The sequence below is a fragment of the Perognathus longimembris genome, chromosome 3, assembly GCF_023159225.1.
Source record: "Perognathus longimembris pacificus isolate PPM17 chromosome 3, ASM2315922v1, whole genome shotgun sequence".
NCBI lineage: Eukaryota > Metazoa > Chordata > Mammalia > Rodentia > Heteromyidae > Perognathus > Perognathus longimembris.
Window position 1 is genome coordinate 95,258,078 of NC_063163.1, and position 22,536 is coordinate 95,280,613.

At 49.2% G+C, this 22,536-nt stretch overlaps 2 protein-coding genes across 2 annotated transcripts; both read right to left on the bottom strand.

The window, feature by feature from the left end:
* Positions 1–24: 24 nt before the first annotated feature.
* Positions 25–16,738, bottom strand: Ess2 (ess-2 splicing factor homolog). Its single transcript, XM_048343452.1, has 10 exons — positions 16,571–16,738; positions 11,595–11,763; positions 11,413–11,508; positions 6,976–7,145; positions 6,743–6,860; positions 5,856–5,989; positions 4,703–4,805; positions 3,984–4,093; positions 1,125–1,240; positions 25–569 (listed from the first exon to the last, which is right to left on the bottom strand). The coding sequence occupies exons 1-10, from the start codon at positions 16,703–16,705 to the stop codon at positions 290–292; spliced, it is 1,431 nt and encodes a 476-aa protein (XP_048199409.1). The 5' UTR covers positions 16,706–16,738; the 3' UTR covers positions 25–289.
* A 2,725-nt stretch (positions 16,739–19,463) lies between these two features.
* On the bottom strand, positions 19,464–21,186 carry Gsc2 (goosecoid homeobox 2). The gene is made up of 3 exons (XM_048343454.1): positions 20,928–21,186; positions 20,552–20,805; positions 19,464–19,731 (listed from the first exon to the last, which is right to left on the bottom strand). The coding sequence occupies exons 1-3, from the start codon at positions 21,184–21,186 to the stop codon at positions 19,624–19,626; spliced, it is 621 nt and encodes a 206-aa protein (XP_048199411.1). The 3' UTR covers positions 19,464–19,623.
* Between the last annotated feature and the right edge of the window lie 1,350 nt (positions 21,187–22,536).

Here is a 22,536-nt window from a genome sequence, read left to right on the forward strand (position 1 = left end):
GAACAGGATAGAAGGGAGCCTGGCCAGACTATGCCTTCTATTTTTTAATGACAGTTCGGGCAGGAATTAAATAGAAAAGTTTCAGGAAGGTCCTGGGGAACAGCAGAGGTGCTGTACTTAGAAGTGGATGTATGTTCCATGCAATCATGGCTGTGACACAGTGCCTTGTATCTGTGATTCCACCTCTGGCCTGGGCCTGGGTCCCCAGAGTCTGGAGTCCTCTGCTGAGTGTCCTGATAGCTGCCCTGCAGGCTCCATAAGCATCCACAAGCTCAGCCTGGATCTGGCTTTAAAAGAAGTCTGAGGCTTTGCGCCGGGCAGGGAGCTGTAGCAAGTTGTCTGTGATAGAGGCCGGATCTTGTGTGAGGGGTGTGCGTGTGGCAGAGCCAGGGGCTGGTGTACTCGTGGGGGTCTGTGGCCCACCAGCAGGGGTCTTGAGGTGGGCAGAGCGTGCTGGGGATGGTGTGTAGCTGGCTCGTAAGGCCCGATCTGTGTACTTGCTGGCTGTCCTGTTCACGAGGCGCTGTAGGGCTGGGGACATGGCTGGATTCAGGCCTTTAGGGGTGAGGCTGGGGTAGAGGAATGAGAGAGAAAAGCAGGATTAAGTGGGCTAGGTACTGCCTACACAAGAAATCCCTCAGCCCTTCCAGAAGAGCCTGTCAGAGGCATGGTGCTTTACAGCTCAAGATGACACGAGGCAGCCTGGCACACAGCCCTTCCAGAAGAGCCTGTCAGAGGCATGGTGCTTTACAGCTCAAGATGACACCAGGCAGCCTGGCACACAGCAAGGTCAAACCTGAGGTCAGTGACCATGCTGCCTCTGGCTGTGGGTGGATCCTAAACATCTCAGAGCTCTAAGAGGGGAATGGTAACACTGACTCCACAGGCTGACAAGGTCCCAGGGTGGGGCAAAGGGTTTCGAGGCATCTCTTAAAGATGGGCTAAGGAAGCTATGGAGGAAAAAAGATGAAGGGTCCACAGCCTATTTCACATGTGGCTACCTTTATGGCAGTGAGTGCCATAAAGACCGTGTGTCCACATGGCTTGGGGGTGGGTAGAGTAGGGTCAGGGCAAAAACCAGTCCAACCTTTGCCAGCTCAATCAAGGGTCTGGCTGCTCCTTACCTAGCTAGGTTCTCTGTCACTCTCCGCAAAGCTTCTTGCTTCTTAGCTCGGTTCTTGGCAGCTGCCTCATTAGCCATCTTCAGGCCTAACCGCTCCCTACGTCCTGGCTCCAAGATCTACAAGGAAGTAGACACGGGATGTCTGTACTGGACCTGCCACTCACAATCAGGCAATCCCTCACCCAGAAGAAGAGCAGCTAATATGAGCACTAGCCTCTTCCTCTGGGCTAATGATCCCAGCAACCCACCATCACTTCTCCAGTTGTGTTTCCCAAGTGTGTCCCGCTGGCCAGGCACCAATGGCTCACATAATCCTAGCTACTCAGGAGGCTGAGATCTGAGGATCACGGTTAGAAAACAGCCCAGGCAGGAAAAGTTTGTGAGTCTCCTATCTCTAGTTAACCACTAGAAAACTGGAAGTGGTGCTGTAGGCACCACTAGTTTTGAGCAAAAGAGCTCAGGGACAGTGCCCAGGCCCAGAGTTCAAGCCCCACTACCAACAAAAATAAAAGTCCCCCAATGGTGTGCCTTCCATAATAACCTAATAGAAGCAAGAAAGGATCCATTTGGAAAACTGCTAAAATCTTCCTGTCTTCAAAGAGATGCAAATTAAATCATGGTGTCTGCTCTTACTAATGCTTCAGAAGGAAGTGTACACACAACACTAGGAAGGCAATAAAACCCATACAAATTGTTTGTAACAATGAGTCATGTAAAATGCCCTGGTCTCAGAATCTAGCTTCTCAGAAATTATCTCAAAACCATTAAAAGAAACAAGATACCAATAAGAATTATAGGTGTGAGTCACCAGGGTCAAGCCAGAATTTCCTTTGCTATTAGCTAGTAGGTAGTAGATCTAGGATTGTAATACATGTTTTTTGTTGTTATTATCATACATTAGTTACACAGTGAAAGATTTCACCCACTCATGTATATATACAATGTATTCCATCCAATCTAACTCTATCACTCTCCCTTAATCCCTTCCCTAAGACAATTCAACAGGGGGTATGAGGGACGAGCTAACAAACAGTACAAGTAATGTATCCAATGCCTAATGTATGAAACTGTAACCTCTCTGTACCTCAGTTTGATAATAAAAATTTGGAAAAAAAATAAGACAATTCAACAGGTTTTATTCTGTTTTCATCCATGCTACCATAGAATAAATTGAATGTTTGATAGCACAGGTGTCTCAGCTATTCCTCTCCTGGGTTTGCTGTGGTTATTCGTTTGTGTAGGTATGTAGTACACTTATGAGTTGCTCTGAGGAAGAACCAGAGTGCCCTGCAGGGGGAGGCTCCTAGCTCTTCAGCACAGGCCAAACTGTCAGTGCGCTGATGTTCTCCTCAGCACTGCAGTCCAAGTCTAGGTTTGTGATTTCTTTTTTCTTTTTGTTGTTGGCAGTACTGGGATTTGAACTCAGGGCCTAAACACTTGCTAGGCAGGTGCTCTACCACTTAAGTCCCTAATCTCTTTTGACTATTTTTCAAATAGGGTCCCATGGTTTTGCCCTGGCTGCCATCCTCTTACTAATGCTTCCTGTGTAACTGGGATGACAGCTTATTGGTGGAGATGGAATCTCACTAACTTTCTGCCCATGCTGGTCTCAAACTGCGATCCTCCTGATATCTCCTGAATAACTGGGATTGTAAGTATAAGCCACTTCACCAGGGAGAGAGGTGTAGGGGTGTGTGTGTGTGTGTGTGAGAGAGAGAGAGAGAGAGAGAGAGAGAGAGAGAGAGAGAGAGAGAGAGACTGACTGGGTGCTGTCCCTTAACTTCTTCACTCAAGGCTAGCCCTCTACCATGTAAGCCACAGTTCTACTTAAGCTTTTTGGCAGTTAATTAAAGGCAAGAGTTCTATAGACTTTTTTGCCTGGGCTGGCACGGAACCATGATCCTCAGCTCTCAGTCTCTTGAGTAGCTAGGATTACAGTCATGAGCCACCAATGCTTGGCCAGCGGTTTTCTTTATGAAAACTATGTTGCTCTAGTTCTGCTTCTACTGCTAACCAAGTGATCTTTCTTCCCAGCACACCTCAAACTGATCATCACCGATGTTTGAAAGGACTGTTTTAAATGACTGACCTTTGACCCAGTCATTGAACTAGAACTAGACCTGTGTGCATTCATTCCAGATTCTACGCCTGATTCTTTTGGGTCTCTAAAGTAGGCAATGTCACTCACAAATGGCCTCTGCAACACCACCAACGTGACCTAGCACCTGGAGGGTTTAGCAGTCCCTTCTTCCCCCCCAAACCCAGTCAATTCAGTCTCACTGGCAAACACCCAGCAGCCTCAGATGTCTAGTCTTCCACACACATCTCCGGACCATACCTGCCCACTCACTCTTGATGTTGCTATCCAAGGTCATCAGTTTCCCACCCCTCCAGGCACCCAGGGTCATCACACAATGCACAATCCATAAGGAGCTTTCCTTACCTGCCCTTGGCTCACATACACCATTCACTCACTCTTATAATGCTGGGCTTGAACTGCACCATTTGGGGTGAGTGTTCTGTAACCCAAGGCCTTGCTGTGCCAGCATACAACCTTCTGAGGACGCAAACCCTGTCCCAAGGCTCTCAGGCTTGCAAGGCAAATGAAGCTTCTGATCTGTGGGGCTGTCCTGCCACATCTGTGAATGGACCCTGGGCCTCCAAAGCCCTAAGGAAGATCAGCCAACTCCACCAAGTCCTCCTTGAAAGACCACCATCGAATGCAGCACACTGACATTCCAAAGCACCAGTGTGTGGCCCATCACAAGGGCCTGCTTCGGCCTCTTATGCTCAGTCTTGAGCAGCAGGCACCTGATTCCTAAGGCACCCACACCAACTCTCACCCTTGCTCACAACTCACCTTGAAAGCTGGTCCTGGGGTCCTGTCCACGTAGGGTGTCTCTGACCCTTCGACTCTCAGGGGCGTGTTCTCAACTTCCCCCCAGGTCATCAGTGGAGACTCATTCACACCTACAGATGGAAAGCCCACAGTCATCTCGGGCTAGGGATCCCACTGGGTCCCTGTGACCTCCCCACTACCAGAGCCAGTTACCTCTGTGTACTCTAGGTAGCATCAAGGCTAGACGTTGGCCCTCTCTCCTTCCCTTATCATCCTTCTTCTCTCCTTCCCTTATCTTCTTCCTTATCCTTTGAGAGGGAATGCTAACTCACTCTCAGCTGACCCAAAACAGAAGTGCCTAAGGACACGGGGTTAGCTGGACCTTATCCTAGCACTGGACCACGGAAACTGCTAGAAGTCATACCACCCCCAAGGGAAGAGATGCAATAGACTCTCCACCTCCTAGAACTCAGGTTAATCCTGTTGCACCTCCACATGCTTTAGCCCTTTCGTAGCAACTAGCACAGCATGGAGGACAGAGGGGTGGCCCCTGCACCAAAGGCCCCCAAGACCACCTTGTAGGAAGGCTGTATGCCCAGCACCCAGAGCTCTCTCCCTACAGGGAACCCTCTGACAAGTCCCGAACAAAACGCAGCACCCCTAACATCCCAGGTTAGGTCTGCTGTGTGTCCAGCCCACCCACAACCCCAACCAGCCTAGGTACCTGATCCGTTTCTCACCAGGTGCAGGAGAAGGAGTAGCAACAAATCCGAATCCACCCACTCGAGGAGACTCCTGGGGGATAAGCTCCTTGCCATCAGGGCCCACCTTGCCCTGTTTATGCTGGAACAACCAGAAAGGATATCATCAGAGGGACTCTCCTCAACTAGTAGAGCAGATACAGAGGTGTCGTTGGAAACACTTCCCCTCCTCAGGACAAAATTGGAGCTCTAGGATGGGCAGCCCACTTAGGGAAAAAGAAGGATCTCATCCCACCCTCTAAAGACCTTGAGGACTGAGTGCCAGTGCTCATGCCTATAATCCTAACTAATCGGGAGGCTGAGATCTGAGCATCATGGTTTGAAGCCAGATTGGACAGAAAAGTCCAAGAGACTCTTATCTCCAATAAATACCAAAACTGCCAGTAGTGGAGGTGTGACTCAAGTGGTAGAGTACTAGCCTTGGGCAAAAAAAACTCAAGGACAGCACACAAGTCCTGAGTTCAAGCCCCAGGACTATTAAAAAAAAAAAAAAAAAAAAAAGACCTTGAGGACCTGTCAGAGTGGACAGCCAAGCAATTGGTCCCCTATATCACCCATCCAGGGCAGTGCTGGTACCCACAGCCTGAGTACAATGTTAACAAGACAGGTGTGGGCTGTGTCTAAGTCTTTCCACCTCTTGCTACCAACCCTGTAACCATGACCGCCACAGTCACTATTTAAAAAGTACTCATCTTGCTCCCATACTGATTCACACTGCCACCACAAGCACTGTCCCACCATGGCCTGCCCTCTGGGGTCAGGCTCCCTTCTAGCAACTTGCTCTCCTTTGCTGGCCTAGCCCATTGTCTATCTACAATCAGGCCTGAAGGGCGGTATGCAGACAGAGATTGGGCTGTTTCTCATAAGCTTCTATTCTCTTGGGCCCTGATGTCAAAGAAGCTGACATGGATCTGGACCATAGTGCCCTTGGCTTGGCACTGTCTTGGTGAACCTGTACAGGCTGAGAAGATATAAAGGGCCCTGCTACACAGTGACTCTGGTACTTCTGCCTATTTAACTCCACCCACCAAGGACAATTCTAACTTAAAGGGGATAGACAGGATGGTCATGCCTGCCCACAACCAGCCCAGCCACATGTGACCCCAGCCCACAGTTGGCTCTGCTGGCTTACCTGAGCATTGAGGGCAGCTGCCTGCTGGAGCTGGGACCTGCTCAGGGCTTGGCTGAAGGGATCCCGGAGGAATCGTGTGTTCTTATGCACCACCTGCCGGGGCTTCTTGAAAAGCTGCTCTTCATCTGGGACACCTGGAAGAGGAAGCAGAGATAGCAGTAGATAGCCAATATCAGCAGCTGTGTGGCTTGAGGGTCAAGAACACTTCCAAGATTGGAGGCGTAGCTCAGTTTGTAGAGCACCAGCCAGTGAGTGAAAGCCTCAAGTACTGAGTTTGAGTCCTAGTCTCATGCCAAAAAAAAAGGAGAGAAGAGAGAGAGAGGAAAAAAAAAGCCAAGTATTAGTGGCTCACACCTGACATAATAGCTACTCTCAGGAGGCTGAGATCTGAGGATCACGGCTTGAAGTCGCCAGACAGGAAAGTCTGAGAGACTTTTATCTCCAATAAAACACCCAAAAATGTTGTGGCTCAAGTGACAGAGTGCTAGCCTTGAGCAAAAAAGCTCAAGGACAGTGGCCAGGCCCTGAGTTCGAGAGCCAGGACTAATACAAAAAACAAACATTCTTTCTTCAGGAAGATACTTCCAACTGAACAGAAGCATCTCTAGCTAGCCTATCTCAGAGTCCACACAACCACAAAGCCTGGATAAAGCTGGAAGGAACTCATTACCCCAACCAGGCAAACCAGGCCTATACTATTCAGTTATACACACTCTGACAACCCTAGCTCTTAGGACTATGCTGGAACATACAAAAAACAAAACAAAACAAACAAACAAACAAAAAAAACCCCGGCAAACTCTTGACAGCAACTCCCTAATAGAGCCAAGCACAGATAGCTGTACCCCTTGGCTCCTTGTCCTGCCCCTTGGGCCCCTGCTGCTTACCTTCTGGGTAGTACATGAGAGAATTCTTCGCCTTGTACTTCCAGGTCTCCACACCAGCCTGGCTGCTCTCGATGGCTTGGTGTTCTGCCGATGGGAGTTCAAGATTATCTTTTTGCCTCTACAATCACATGGGGGAAAGTGGAGGTCAGGAGAGTCACTAGGCATTGCACCTGTGTCCCTGGGACTCCTCAATCCCATCAGAGAACAACTATGTCCCCAACCGCCAGAAATACCTTCTCAAACTCCTCCTCAGCTTGGTAGAGCCAGGCATGGCGGGCTCGGTTCTTCTCCTTGGCTACCTCCATGATCTCCTGGAAGGAGGCATTGTCCTCACTCGTGTAACGACTCAGGAAGACATCCAGGCTGGGAAGTGGCTCCTTCTCCTCTTCCTCTCCAGCCTCTCCTATTCAGGGGTTGCAGGTGGGGGCAACACAATACCATCACGGCTTAAACCCCACTTTGCAGAAGAGAGGCCAGTGTACCCAGACCCTAGAATCACAGCACCCAAAAGCAGAACCAAAATCCCTGCCTCTGCTAGATGATACCCCCACAGATGTACAATCTACCCACACCCAAAGGCCCAGGGAACTCTCGTGGGGCACTCTGTGGCAGCCTGGGCAGCATTTTCATCTGCTAGATGCCAAGAAAAGTGTTCAATCTGGAAGGAAAGAGGCATTAATGCAAGAGGTTTTTTTTTTGGCCAGTCCTGGGCCTTGGACTCAGGGCCTGAGCACTGTCCCTGGCTTGCTCAAGGCTAGCACTCTGCCACTTGAGCCACAGTGCCACTTCTGGCCGTTTTCTGTATATGTGGTGCTGGGGGATCGAACCCAGGGCCTCATGTATACGAGGCAAGCTCTCTTGCCACTAGGCCATATCCCCAGCCCCAATGCAAGAGTTTTTGATGACAAAGTTCAGCAGCTGTTGGTCACTAGAATTTGCTCATCCCAAGGATCTCACTCTAAGCCCTGAGAACTCTCTTTCCCTCCCTGGGATTTCTTTATCCTAATTTTCTTCCCTTCCTGGAACTTGTATGCCAGCTAACCCTAAGGCAAGATCATATGGTTCAGGGCTTGTAGATTTTAGAATATAACCTCAACCACTCCAGCTACCATAGAAGTGGTACCCTCAAAGAGGAAAGTACCATCCTTCCAAAGATAGTACTGCAAATTTTAGTGGGATCACCTGAAGATCTTTCTCTTCTGTTCTGATAGTCTTGACCACTGGCAAAATGCTAAACTGCAAAGTAGAGCAGGGGATGAGTTTGAGATCTGGAGTTAGGAAGAGGACACACACAGGAGCTGGTTATTCATGCCTATGATCCTAGCTATGCAGGAGGATGAGATGTGAAGATTGCAGTTCAAAGCCAACCAGGCTAGAAAAGTCTGTGAGATTCTTATCTTTAATTAACCACCAAAAAGCCAGAAGTGGAGCTATGGTCAAATGGTAGGCTCATTGCCTTAAGTGAAAAAGCTAAAGAACAGCATCTTGGCCCTGAGTTCAAGCCCCAACACTGGCACAAAAGAACAAAAAGAAAGAAAGAGAAGCGAGAGCTGGGCACTGATGGCTCACACCTGAAATCCTGGCTACTCAGAAGGCTAAGAACTAAGAGAATTATAGCCAGCCTGGCAGGAAAGTACATGAGACTCTTATCTCAAATAAACTTCCAAAAAGTTGGAAGTAGAGCTGTGGTTCAAGTGGTAGAACACTAGCCTTGAGCACAAAAGCTCAGGGACAGCATCCAGGTCTTGAGTTCAAGCCCCAAGACTGACACTGACTGACACACACACAGAGACTCCAGCTCCATTCTACCACTGACCACTGAGATCTACAGAAGTTACTCCATGAAGGAGCCTATTTCTTCATTTGTAAACATGAATAACAATGGTATTTACAACTTAGATACTGAAAGAACTCCAAGATTTACTAAAATACAGGGTGCATATTTATAAATAGAAAAGAATCATCACAAAGCCCTGTGAAGCTAGCCAAGTATTGGTGGCTCATGCCTGTAATCTTAGCTACTGAGGAGACTGAGATCTGAGAATCAAGGTTCAAAACCCGTCCAGGAAGAAAAGACTATGAGAGTCTTATTTCAAAATTAACAAAAATTCAAAAGTAAAGCTATGGCTCAAGTAGGTTTGAGTGAGAAAACTGAACAGGGGTACAAGCTCCAGTACTGGCAGATGCACACATGCACACACATAGATCTGTTGCTTGAATCCTGCATTTCAATTGAGAAGCAAGTTCTAAAAACAAGGACTGGCAGCAAGCTTGAGCTGGAAAGCAGAAAACATGTATGAACACACTGCACATCTGTACTAACACAATATAATATAGACTAGAACCTGGTTTAAAAGAAAGAACAGGGGCTAGGAATATGGCCTAGTGGCAAAAGTGCTTGCCTCGTATACATGAAGCCCTGGGTTCGACTCCTCAGTACCACTTATATAAAAAAAGGCCAGAAGGGGCACTGTGGCTCAAATGGCAGAGTGCTAGCCTTGAGCAAAAAGAAGCCAGAGACAGTGCTCAGGCCCTGAGCTCAAGCCCCAGGACTGCCAAAAAAAAAAACCCACAAACAAACAAAAAAAGACAAGAAAGATGGAGCTGGGATGTGGCCTAGTGGCAAGAGCGCTTGCCTCGTATACATGAGGCCCTGGGTTCGATTCCCCAGCACCACATATACAGAAAATGGCCAGAAGGGGCGCTGTGGCTCAAGTGGCAGAGTGCTAGCCTTGAGCAAAAAGAAGCCAGGGACAGGGCTCAGGCCCTGAGTCCAAGCCCCAGGACTGGCCAAAAAAAAAAAGACAAGAAAGAACCAAGTATCTTGCTCACCTGTAGGTGCAACAAAATTCTTCTAATGACCAAAAGATCAACTGACTCAGCTGAAATCCCACTTAAAAGAGGATGCTCTTCCCTAAAGAGATTTCCTGCTAAAGCTAGCATGTCTCCTATACACCTTTGTGTCTCTAGCCCCAGTGAATGTGCTGAAGGCAACTCATTCATCTACCCTACCTGTATCTGTGAAGGTCTACACACACTACTTGTTACTCCAGATGTGAAGCAAGTCCAAGTCCCTTCTCATTTTGGCGTAGATGCTAATTAGGTTAAGATATTTATCTTTCTAAAATATGTCTGAGCTGGGCACTGGTGGCTCACACCACCATATCAGGAGGCTGAAATCTGAGGATCATTGTTCAAAGCCAGCCTGGGCAAAAATGTCTGTGAGATTCTTATCTCTAATTAACTATCAAAAAGCCAGGAGTAGAGCTGTGGTTCAAGTGGTAGAGTGCTAGCCTTGTACAAAGAAGTTCAGGGACAGCATTAAGGCTCTGTGTTCAAATCCCAGTACACACACACACACACACACACACACACACACACACACACACTTTTGTTGTTAGTTGTGGGGTTCAAGACTAGCACTCTACCACTTGAACCACAATATCACTTCCAGTTTTCTGAGTGGTTTGTTGAAGAGTCTCACGGACTTTCCTGCCTGGGCTGGCTTTGAATGGCTGGCTTTGAACCATAATCCTCAGATCTCAGCCTTCTGAGTAGCTAGGATTACAGGAATGAGCCACAGGTGCCCAGCTACACACAAATTTATGTCCTACAATTTTATTTTTAAAAAAGCAAAACAATGAGACAATGTTAAAAAAAAAAAAAAAAAGCCAGATGCTGGTAGCTCACACCTGTAATCCTAGCTAGTCAGGAAATTGAGAACTGAGAATCACAGTTCAAAGCCAGCCCAAGCTGCCTTTGACTCTTTTCTCCAATTTTTATTTATTCATTTATTTATTTGGCCAGTCCTGGGCTTGGACTCAGGGCCTGAGCACTGTCCCTGGCTTCTTTTTGCTCAAGGCTAGTACTCTGCCACTTGAGCCACAGCGCCACTTCTGGCCATTTTCTGTATATGTGGTGCTGGGGAACTGAACCCAGGGCCTCATATATACGAGGCAAGCACTCTTGCCACTAGGCCATATCCCCAGCCTCTTTTCTCCAATTAACCACTCAAAAACTGAAAGAAGGGCTGTGGCTCAAAATGGTAGAGAGAGCTAGCCTTGAGTAAAAGAGCTCAGGGACAGTGCCCAGGCTCTGAGTTCAAGCCCCACAACCCCTCCCCGCCCCCCGCAAAAAAAAAAAAGCAGCACACTAAGCTTGTTTCAATTTTACACAGAAAGGTCAGGAACATTTTCCCTGAACAGATATCTGAGTGGAGACTTATAGAAAAAGAAAATGCAAAGCCAAGTGGCAGAGTGCTAGCCTTGAGCAAAAACAAAAGAAGAAGCCAGGGACAGTGCTCAGGCCCTGAGTCCAAGCCCCACTGGCAAAAAAAAAAAAAAAAAAGAGCAAAGCATGTTATTTATCTGAGGGAAAGGACCAATGTAAAACCGGCACAAGGGCCCCAGGCATCTTCAGAAGACAGCAGTGAAAGAAGCCCTCTAATGTCCATACAGCCCACAGGGAAGAGGCTGATACACAGTGAATAAAGGAACACCTTCACAGTTGAAGCTAGACCCAGATCTTTCAGCTTCTAGGCCAGTGCTGTTGAATCCCACAGGTTACTATTTAGGCCAGAAGACCCTCTAGGGATAACGTGACCTGCAGCCCCAGGACCATTCCTGAGGGCTTCAGATCCTAACCATGTGACCAAAAGAGTAAGCGCTTACCATCCTCTAGGCTTCGGCCCTGGGGCCTGGGCTTATTGCCCACAATTCCAGTGCCAGTATGTACCTCAGGGGTTTCAAATGTGGCTGGAGTCACATCTAGGGAAAGACAAGAAATAAAAGTGAGCCTGTAGTGACACTCAAAGATTGTTCTCTTCTGCCACCAATCCACAGAATCCTCTTACAGGGTGGTGGGGGTTCTCGAGACATCTTGCCAAGGGCAGAACCAAACTTGATAGCAATCTGGCGCATGCGTTCCAAGTCTCCATTCTCCTCAGCTTCCAGATACTCTTTTTGTGCTTGTAGCTTCTCCACATCAGGAAAGAAATCCCTCTGGATGACCATCTGGAGGCCCTATCAGGAGAGATCAACGCCAAAAAAAGGCAGAGTGAGTGGCCTTAGTGGCCTGCCTCGTAGTTCACTATTCTTCTGCCTGCTAAAGCCCTGCCCCACCTCTTTCAGCATGTTTACCCACTATGGGAGCTCAAGTGAGGGAGCTAACAAGCACTCACTTGGGAAAACAACTTGACATCCCTGTAGCTTTGCTGCAACATCTAATATTGCTTTTCTTCCCACTAACTCATCATTTTAATTCTCCTTTGCTGGCTCCAGCTTCACACACACACAAATGAGACCAATGTGGATGCTGCCACCTTTCTTCTAGCTATGTGTTTTTGTTTATGGTGTCCATTCCAGGGCTTAAACTCTTGAGTCTGAGCTCTGTCCCTTAGTTTCTTTTTGCTCAAGGTGATAGCCACAGCACCACTTCCACTGCCACCTCCAGCTTTTTCTAAGTAGTTTATAAGAAATAAGAGTCTCTCGGGCTGAGGAAATGGCCTAGTGGCAAGAGTGCTTGCCTCGTATACATGAGGCCCTGGGTTCAATTCCCCAGCACCACATATACAGAAAATGGCCAGAAGTGGTGCTGTGGCTCAAGTGGCAGAGTGCTAGCCTTGAGCAAAGAGAAGCCAGGGACAGTGCTCAGGCCCTGAGTCCAAGCCCCAGGACTGGCCAAAAAAAAAAAAAAAAAAAAAAGAAAGAAAGAAGAGTCTTACAGAATTTCCTGCTCAGGCTGGCTTTGAACCAGGTGGGATCTCAGCCTGCTAAGTAGCTAGGGTTAGGTGTGAGTCACCAGCTCCCAGTTTTCTCTGAGCTTTTGTGCTCAAAGCTAGTGCTTTACTACTTGAATCACAGCTTCACTTTTTTTGTAGCTAATTTGAGATCAGAATGTCAAGACTTTCCTGCCCCAGCTGGCTTCAAATAGAGGTAATCAGATCTCAGCCTCTAGAGTAGCTTACAGGCGTGAGCCACCCAGGCCCAGCTTATTTCTAATCTCCTCCTGAGTGACTTCAAGCAATCACCACCACCACCACCACCACCACCACCACCAGTGAAATTCCTGTCGTCACCTCCAGCCACATCTTGCTCTTGAGCTGCAAAATCTGTACGTCGTCTCATATTTTTTTAATTTTTTTGTAATTTATTAATTAAACACAATTTTTGACAAGGTGTTGTGCAAAAAGGGTACAGTCACATAGTAGGGCAGTGTGTACATGTCTTATGATATCTTACACCCTGTTCGTCGTCTCATATTTAACCAATCTAAAATCAAACTAGCAGGACTGGTGAGGTGCCAGACTTTGAAGTCAGGCCCCACCACGTGAACCCCATTTTAGAATCGAACCCTGAGCCAATCAGATTTGTACCTGTGTTCTAATCTTGCTTGCACAGCTGATTGTTGTAACCTTGTTCTTTGCCTTTATAAGCCCTGTGTAATCACAGCTCGGGGCTTCCTCCTAACCTCCGCTGTGTCAGTGGGTAGGACGAGGCCCGAGTTGGCAGCTCGTTAAATAAAGCCTTGCCTTGCTTTTGCATTTCGGAGTGTCTGAATCTCGGTGGTCTTCTTGGGGGTGGTCTTGAAACTTGGCACAACATTTGGGGGCTCGTCCGGGATAGCCCCAGAGACCCTGAGATCCCAGACTCCGAAGGTAAGAAAACAGCACTGTTCATTTGTCTTGTCCTGTAATTTGTCTGTTTGTCTGTTTTGCTTTTGCTTATACTTGTAGGGCGCGAGTCAGTTTGGTTTTTGGCTGGAACTGACCAGGAGGGCCTCCTAAACGAGACTCAACCCGCCCACCTTGTACTTGGGTCTGCTCCTTCTGCTTATCTGGCAGGAGGTTGTGGGCCAACTTGGGAGATCTCCAACTCGTAACTCGGGTCCACTCCTTCTGCACCCTTGCAGGAGGTTGTGGGCCAACTCAGGTCCATTCCTTCTGCACCCTTGTAGGAGGTTGTGGGCCAGCTTGGGAGATCTCCAACTCGTAGCTTTTCTTGTTCTCAGGCCTGTGTGTTTTCCTCCTTTTGTAAAATGTATGTGTGTGTGCATGTGTGAGTGTGAACATGTTCAAGACTGCAGTATGATGCAAAACTAAGTTTAAATTCAAAGGTCTTCATGCCATGTAGTAACTGGAACTGAAAAAAAAAAAGAGGCTCTTTTGGAACAAGCAGCCCGTAAGCAAAGGGTGGCACCTGGTTTCAGATTGCCTGTGAGCTTCAGTTTTTCCGATGCAGATAAAAGCTAAAGTGTTGTGTTAGTGTTAAAAAGGCTTTGGAAATCAAGAATACATTTCTAGATAAGAAATTTGGAAGTAAAATTGTCCTAAATAATTATTGCAAAGTGAGAAAAGGAGAATTATGGCTACCAAAATGTTTAATTGCCATTCCAGCTTCTTTGTAGGTTTTTTTGTAACAGTTTCCAGCAGGCCCACAGAGAAGCACAGGTGATTCCTACAAGTTTGTCAAGATCTAATACTGACCCTTAATAAGTTCCAGGTAAGAGAGCATGCTTAAAAACTACTTGTTAAAGTGGTGGTGGTTAAAAACCACCTTGTTGCTTATAATTGGAGTAAAGTGGCCCCTTATAAGACTCATTGATCTGAATCTGCGGTCCGAAGCCAGCCCGGGCAAAGAAAGGTCCCTGTGAGAGACTTGTCTGTAATCAGCCAGCAGAGTGCTGGGATCGGAGTGGTGTGGAGCTCAAAAGTGGTACGGTGCTAGTCTTGAGCTGGAGAGCTGAGGGACAGCACTCAGGCCCTAAGTCCAAGTCGAAAGTCTCTCCTCCTGGGACAAAAGTGATGGAGCATCCAGAGGCAGTAAGCCACTGCTTGGATGGCAGAGATGGTGTCAGATCCTAGAGTCACTACTGTTGGCCGTTCAAAAGTTAAAGCCGGGAAGTCCTAGAAGAATAGTTCATAAGCATGCCTTTCCAATGCCCATGTCTGTCTACTGGGCAGGAATTTACCAGTCATCTGTGATAGTGGTTAGTAAGGGTAAGTTTGTCAAATGAGAGGATAGATTAAAATCTCACCCCCCCCCCCCCGCATTTACTCAAAGCCCTGACTGGCAGTGAGAATTTTAAGCTCATACATCTGTTTAGTAAAGAAAGCTTGTAGACCTGAGATTGTGTCCTTATTGAGATCTGTTAAAGGCCTGTCAGCTTGCCAATGCCCCCAATCAACAGATTACTAAAGGAGCTCGCCTCTGTGGGAATAGGCCAGGTGTGTATTGGGAAGTAGATTTCACAGAAATTACAAATATTTGCTAGTTTTTGTAGACACCTTTTCAGGATGGGTTGAAGTCTATCCAACAAAGCATGAGACTGCGAATGTAGTGGCTAAGAAGATCCTGAAAGAAATCCTACCCAGGAGACTGAACTCCTTAGAACCACGGTGGAAGGGACCCTAGACAGCATTGCCACTTGGGTTCATTGCTTCTACGCCAGGCCAGCTGACCCCTTTGCCCTGGATGACAACTACCGTGATGGAACATGGGAGGTCTCCAAGCACCCAACTCAGCCGCTTTGCCTTCGCCTCAAGAAAAGAAAGTTAGACTGAGACTAAGGTTATAGGTTCCTGGCTAGGTAAGATCTACGCCCCTGAGTCAGCCTGAAGAAGTTACAGAAGATGGATGATCTTCACCCATCAGCCCCCCTTTAAAATCAAGGGACCAGAGTTGTTTTTGGGAAGATGAGGCAGGATAAACTAGAGACATGCAAAACAGAGGTACAGAGACTATTCTTGTAAGAAATGGTGACAGGCCCTTTGGTTACTACATTGGGCCCTATTGGCCCATGCCTTACCTCTATATCATCCCCTAGACATGCAAGCCATTGAAATGGACAGAATGGAGCCATGATTGGCTCCCAAGGTACCAAAAAGAAAAAGGGGGAAATGAGGTGCCAGACTTTGAAGTCAGGCCCCACCACGTGAACCCCATTTTAGAATCGAACCCTGAGCCAATCAGATTTGTACCTGTGTTCTAATCTTGCTTGCACAGCTGATTGTTGTAACCTTGTTCTTTGCCTTTATAAGCCCTGTGTAATCACAGCTCGGGGCTTCCTCCTAACCTCCGCTGTGTCAGTGGGTAGGACGAGGCCCGAGTTGGCAGCTCGTTAAATAAAGCCTTGCCTTGCTTTTGCATTTCGGAGTGTCTGAATCTCGGTGGTCTTCTTGGGGGTGGTCTTGAAACTTGGCACAACACTGGGAATGTGGCTTAGTGGTAGAGTGCTTGCCTAGCATGCATGAAGCCCTGCATTAGATTCCTCAGTACCACATACACACACAAAAAAAGCCAGAAGTGGAGCTGTGACTCAAGGGTAGAGTAGCCAGCCTTAAGCAAAAGAAGCTCAGGGACAGTGCCCAGGCCCTGAGTTCAAGCCCAGGCCTGGTTAAAAAAAACTGGCTGCCTCCAATCCCAGCGACAACCAACTCCTACTAAGAGGGGCATCCGTGGACCACCCACTCAAAGACACCATCACAATAGCATCTGATTTCCATGAAACCCCCTTTCCTGGCCTTTACATCTGTTGTCACTGCCTTCTAGAAAGTCATTTCTTGCCATCATCATTCAAGCGTATCAGCCTTTTGAGACACAGTTTAATGGAAAACTTTGCTTTCTTGATCCTTACCACATACAACAGAACAGCCCCTCCCCCTCGTTTCTCCAGCTAGTTCCTCCCCAAAGTAAGGAAATTCCCCTCTGCACTAGTTAACTGGAATCAATTGTTAACACTTCCACAAGCTGATGGGTATGCAGGGACCCGAGAGGAGTGCCAAACAGAGGAGGGACCCGGAAGTCGCCGACTTTCGCAGTGAGGTCATACCTCGATATATTCCTCCTCATCCAGGACCCTCTGCTTGCTCCTCGCAGTTCCAGTGTCACCCGCCGCGCGCTTCCTTGGGGGCCGGGACTCAGCGGGCAGCAAAAGAGCCCGAGCCGAAGCGCCCGGCGTCCCCATCGCTATCCCAGAACTACTCGGGCGACTCAAGCGCGTCACAAGGTTGGGGGCGGGAGCGGGAACGCAACATATGCGCAGGCGCCTACGCCAACTAACCAATGGGAAAACAGCACTTTTTTTAATGACCGATGTCGCTTCGTGTGACGTCACGAGGACGCTTGCTCTTATGGGAGTTGTAGTCTTTCTCCCTTCCTTGCGTTGTCTGGGCTGTAGACGCAATGGGGCGCTGTTGTGAGGGCTATTTGACATATAGGTCACACTGTTAAATTTTAGCACTAAAAGGTTTTGGGTTTCCAAATTCTCGCAAATAATCACTCAATGCACTTCAATAGTATTAACAAAAACGCTCTCTTCAGAAAACGTGGTTACATACGAATTCCAAACTTTACGCAAGGAAAAAAGAGTAAGCTAATTCTTCCTTGAACACTATAACAAAAGAGAAGTAAAGTGGGGAAGATGGTTGTTCAGTAAAGAAATTTCTGGTTAGAGATTACCCCCTTTAAATTTCAGAGTGGTCTTCCCACAAAAGGGCCATTTCTCATTGAAATGAAACAGAAATCTACCAAGCATTTTTCAGGAAGTTCTTCCTAAAGGGAGATTATGAATTATTACAAACCAACAACCTCTGCCCCCCAAATGATTGAATTCAACTTTGCTTTTAGATATGCAGCCACCTCTTGATTCATTGGGATTCATCGGGGACTGTGATGATGTTACTGCTTCCATAGAGCTGACAGTTCAGTCAGTGGAGAAGACAAACCCAGAAATGTAAAACTGCAGTTGTAATAGGCAAGCAGAATTTGTACTTAGAGAATCTTTATCTAGTGGGGAAAATCAGAGGACATTTCCTGGACAGAAAGTGACTGTGAATCCAAAAGATCAATGCATTGCAATGGACGAAGGAATGTAAAGAGCTTATTCAAAAGTCTAGTGGTAGGAGGGAGCAAGGGAAGTTACAACGCAGACTTTGGGATACACATAGAATGCAGTGAGATATGAGATGCTGCCAAAAAGGCATAATTAGGCTGAGAGGTGCTCATGACTTTTTCATCAAGGTGAAACGTGATGGTTGGTGCATTTGGAGTTGGAAAGAAACTGGGTTCTGGGATGATGTGTTTCTTTTCAAGTAACATTGAATTGCTCTTGGACCAGATATAATGGACAGGGGGACTCCAGTTCGTGCATGTGGTTTGAACAGGGAGCACTCATTATGGACAAGGTGATCCCGAGGAGCCTGTGGACTTCCAGTGGAGTAGTCTGGGGGGCAGTGTGACATAAGTATCTAACTCAAGGGAGAGTCCTGGATTGGAGATGGAAATGGAAATGTGGCAGAGAATAGAATTGGAGCTAAGGATGGAAAAGATAAACCAAGAAGAGAATGAATATGAGGAGATAAGCTTCCAGAGGTCTGCATTAATGGTAGTTTGTGGGTGGGGGGAGGATGGTCAGCAACCAAAGAGCAGTTGGGAAAGGAAGGAGACAATTCAGAAGGGCAGTAGAGCCTGGAAAGTAGAGCTCAGACACACCTGACATGGTTGGTTGACCACAATTGCCCTAAAAGATGACAAATGACTGTTCAGCTAAGGAGAACAAGTCGCCTGGAAACTAGTTTGATTGAGCATCCCAGCGTCCAGGAAACTGACCAGGATATAGTTTTCCATTACTATACAGTGTTCATAGGCAAAGTCAGCCTTCAGTTAGAAGGGTTTTGTGACAGCCATAATGGTGTGTCCTAGGGAGATGGTAGTGACAGCACCCATCAGTATTGGGGTAGCTTTGGTTGGGGGACACATGCCAACTTAAGAGATATCCAAACTAGCCAGACATTGAGAGTCCCAAGATCTATGATGTTGGTTCCTGTATCTCTTAAAGATACTACCCACACTCACCAGGACCTTCAAGGAGACAGAATGAGTTGTCCAGGCCAGATGGGGCATTGGGAACTTTGGGGCCCACTAGCCAGGATGGGAGAGGGAAGGGGGTAACATTTTCCAAAGTTGCAGGGATGGAGTTCCTGGATCCAACCTCATCTTGCCCCAGCCTACGATGGCATGGAAATCCCTAGAAGGAGGATGCCAAGGGCTTGTATTCATGAAGCAGGTCAGTAGCCCCCAGGGGACCTTGCCACTGTCTATGTTACCTTACTCTGCTGGAGGACATTTGGCATGGGATACAGATGACTCACTGTTCTGTGTTCCCCAAACACCCCAGTCTTCACACACATAACACCCTAGGAAGGAGGGAGGAGGGTCAGCTACCAGCTGGGTGTGGACATGGAGTTCGGGTGAATATAGAACTCTGGACTGCCTTTGTGGCAGTTGTAGTTTTTGTGTGTTTCGTGGTATCAGCAGGGCTCAAAGACTAAGATGCAGGTGAAAAGCTGGAAATTACTTCCAACCTTATTCTGCAGGTGCAGAGGTCACAGCCTAGTGCAGGAAATTTGAAGAGACAGTGAGTCCAAATGATGCAGATCCAGTATCAAAGGGGGTCCATGACTACAGGAGAAGAAAAAGGAGATCAGCATGCCCTGGAGTAGAGGCCACTGGGGAAGATTCTGGGCCCTGTGTTGATAAGCAATGGTTCCTGCCCTGGGGTGGAGTCAATGCCTCCCTGGGCAGTGGGTATTGAGGAGGCTAACCTGTTCCATGCCCCTGTTCTACCTACAAAGGAATCTTCCTGGTTCCTGTCCTCCGGGAGGAGAGGGCACCCAGGTGCTTAGCATGCCCTCCCTTGAGAGGGTAGTTGTCTCTGTCACACATAAATGCGCGCACACCAGCACGAGCTCCTGTGACAGGAAGGTGTGGAGACTCTTGGAGGAGGTTGCTCCTCTCCTAGAGTCCTTGTTCATCAGAGAGGTCTGGCTTCTTTCTGTGTGGGGTCCAAAGGTCACAGCCAAGGCCAGAGTGGCTTTTGGGGGATCAGCAGCAGCTGTCCTTGGGAGCTTTCTTAGGGCCTGACAGGAGTCTTGAAGACGATGATACCCGCTTCTGGTGTCGCCACTTGGCACGTCGGTTCTTAAACCAAACCTAAGAATAAGGAGGGAAGAAGAGGGGACTGCTCAGGCTTCCAGGATCGGGGCCCAATCTTACCGGTTCCAGAGAGAGTGTCAAAGGGTCAAGATAAGGGTGTGGCCAGCCAGGGGTGAGTGCTACCTTCCGTGTCTATGCCAGTACTGGGACTTGAACTCGGGGCTTGGGCACTGTTCCTTGGCCTTTTCTGCTCAAAGCTGGTGTTCTACCACTGAGTCACTGCCCCACTTCCCAGCTTTTTGCTTTTTGGTGTTTAAGGGGACCTAAGAATCTCGTGGAATGCCGCGCCTGGCTTCAAACCACGATCCTCAGACCTCAGTCTCCTGAGTAGCAAGGATTACAGATGTGGACCGCCAGGGCCTGGCTGCCACCTGCCCTTATCCGTGGCAGATGCTGACAGTGGCGCCGGGATTGAATGGGAATCCCTTTCCCACCCTCCCAGAGTCTGCTTAGCGTCAACCGGGACCCCTCTTTGCAGACTTGTGCATTTCTGAACTTCCCAAAAAATCTGGAACGTGAACGAATGCCTCTTTTAGCGTGAGGAGGTTTAAAACAAAGGTAAAGAAAACTGCCCGTTCCTACCTTTGCAGTTGCTCTGACAGCTAACGAGTATCACCACCACCACCCCACCCTCCCACCACCCCCACCCCCCACCCCCGCCTAGGCACTGGCCCTGCGCCCCGATCGCGCCACCCGGGAGCCTCTGCCTCTCCCTCCCCCGCGACGGGCCTCACAGCTCCCAGATCGGGCTTCGGCCGAGCAATCAAGGCGATCGGAGAAACTTCAGAGACGCAGCCCCGCGGGGCGGGACACTCACCTCCACGCGCTCCTCGCGCAGGCGGATGCGGCCGGCCAGGCGCTCCCGCGTGCCCACGTCTGGATACTGGTTTTGCACGAAGAGCGCCTCGAGCGCCTGCAGCTGCTCCTCGCTGAAGATGGTGCGGTGGCGTCGCGTGCGTCGCTGCGGGCCGGGACCAGCGGCACCGGACAGCGTCCCGGAACCTCCAGCCGGTGCTGCCAAGGGCGAAGGAGCCGCGGGGCCCAGCCTCAAGGGCCACGACAAACGCGAGCCTGTGTTGGGGACGAAGGAGCGGTAAGGAGCCCACGCAGGGACTGAGGTCTCCACCGACTGCGTCACGTTCAGGGGCTAGGTCCCCCGATCAGTCCCCCGATCCGGCCCCGCGCCCACTCACCCAGCCCCGCGGCCGCCTCCGGGGGTCGGCGCTGCACCGCGCGGGGGCCGCAGCAGCAACAGCAGGCGCACGGCACAACCTCGGGTGTCCCGGGCTCCTCGGGCTCGGCGGGGCTCTGTCGGCTGCTGGGCGGCGGCGGCCGGGCGGATCGAACCGGAGGACTCCGCTCCGGGAGGCTGGAGAGGATGTGCTCGATGGAGAAGGGGCAGGGCCGCCCGGGCCCCCCGCGGCTCGGAGCGGCCCCCGTCGCCGCCGCCATGCCCACCCAACCCTGGGGCGGCCGCCACGGGCATATATACGTCGTAGGGAGCGCGCGGTAATCCCCGGCCCGGATGCGGAGTCCACGCGGGCTAATCCCGCCGCGGGGCCAGGCGCGCGCTAATCCCCGAATGCGGTGGAGGGAGAGCCGGCTCCGCCTCGGTGCGCGGGGGCTGGCCGCGGTGCGGGGAGGGCTTGGCGTCCAGGAGGGGCGGCAATCGCCCACGGGGGACCCCAGGAAGAGGGCGCCGAGGGTGGCCTCCCCGCCGCCGGCAGAGCCCGGCATCTCCTCTTCGAATGGAGCGAAGTTGCCTCTGGGACGCCCCGACCCTGGCAGCCCCCTGATCGCGCCGGTGAACCCCAACGCTGTTTACTCAGTTTCTATTGTGGCGAGGAGAAACTATGCTCTGAGTTGATGGTGGTGCGAAAACACAGTTTAAAAAATCAAATTTACCACGTTAGTTGACAAAATAAGCACATGGAATTGAGTGTGGTGACTCCAGCATGTAATCCTAGTTACTCGGGAAGACGAGATTTGAGGATCGAAGTTCAAGCCCCAGGGAAGAAGTTTGGGAGTCAGGTGCTGGTGGCTCAGGCTTGTCATCCTAGATACTCAAGAGGATGAGATTCAGTAATCACTTATCCAAGCCAACCTCGGGCAGGAAAGTCTGTGAGACCCTTTTCCTCATTAAACTACCAAACAAAGCAGGAAGTGGAGCTGTGGGCTCTAGTGGCAGAGTGCTAGCCTTGAGCTAAAGGAGCTGAGGGACAGTGCCCAGTGTTAGGAAAATGGAGGCCAAAGGAAGAAAACAGGCCAGACCCCATCTTTCTGCCCCTAGGACTGTTTATTGAGGAACAACGAGCCCCTACCACCACCCCAGCATCCCGCAGGCTTGTAGACTTCAAAGAGGTATGAAAGGAATTGATCTTTTCATGGGATAGTAGCCAGACAATGAAAAAGCCATTGGATCTTGGGAGATGGGGAAGCTTTTGGGTTGGGCCCACAATGGAATGTTTACAGCCAGGCTTAGGTGGATTGTCCTGCCTGCACATCTGCACATACTTGGGGTCTGGATGCATCTGAGATAATAGGGTGGGGGTCAATCTTTCATATTCCAACTTTAGATACATAAAACAATTGGGCCAAGAGGGGAGAGCCAAGTCCTTCACCCAGGTGCCCAGTTCAGACCCAAGATGGACACACACACACACACACACACACACACACACACACACACATTCTGCTCTAAGATTTGCCTCTTCTCTGTCAGATCATGGACAGGCTAGGAATGCTAGAGCTACAGCCAAAACCTGTTGTCCGATGCCTTTCCTATCCCGGGCTCTACTCAAA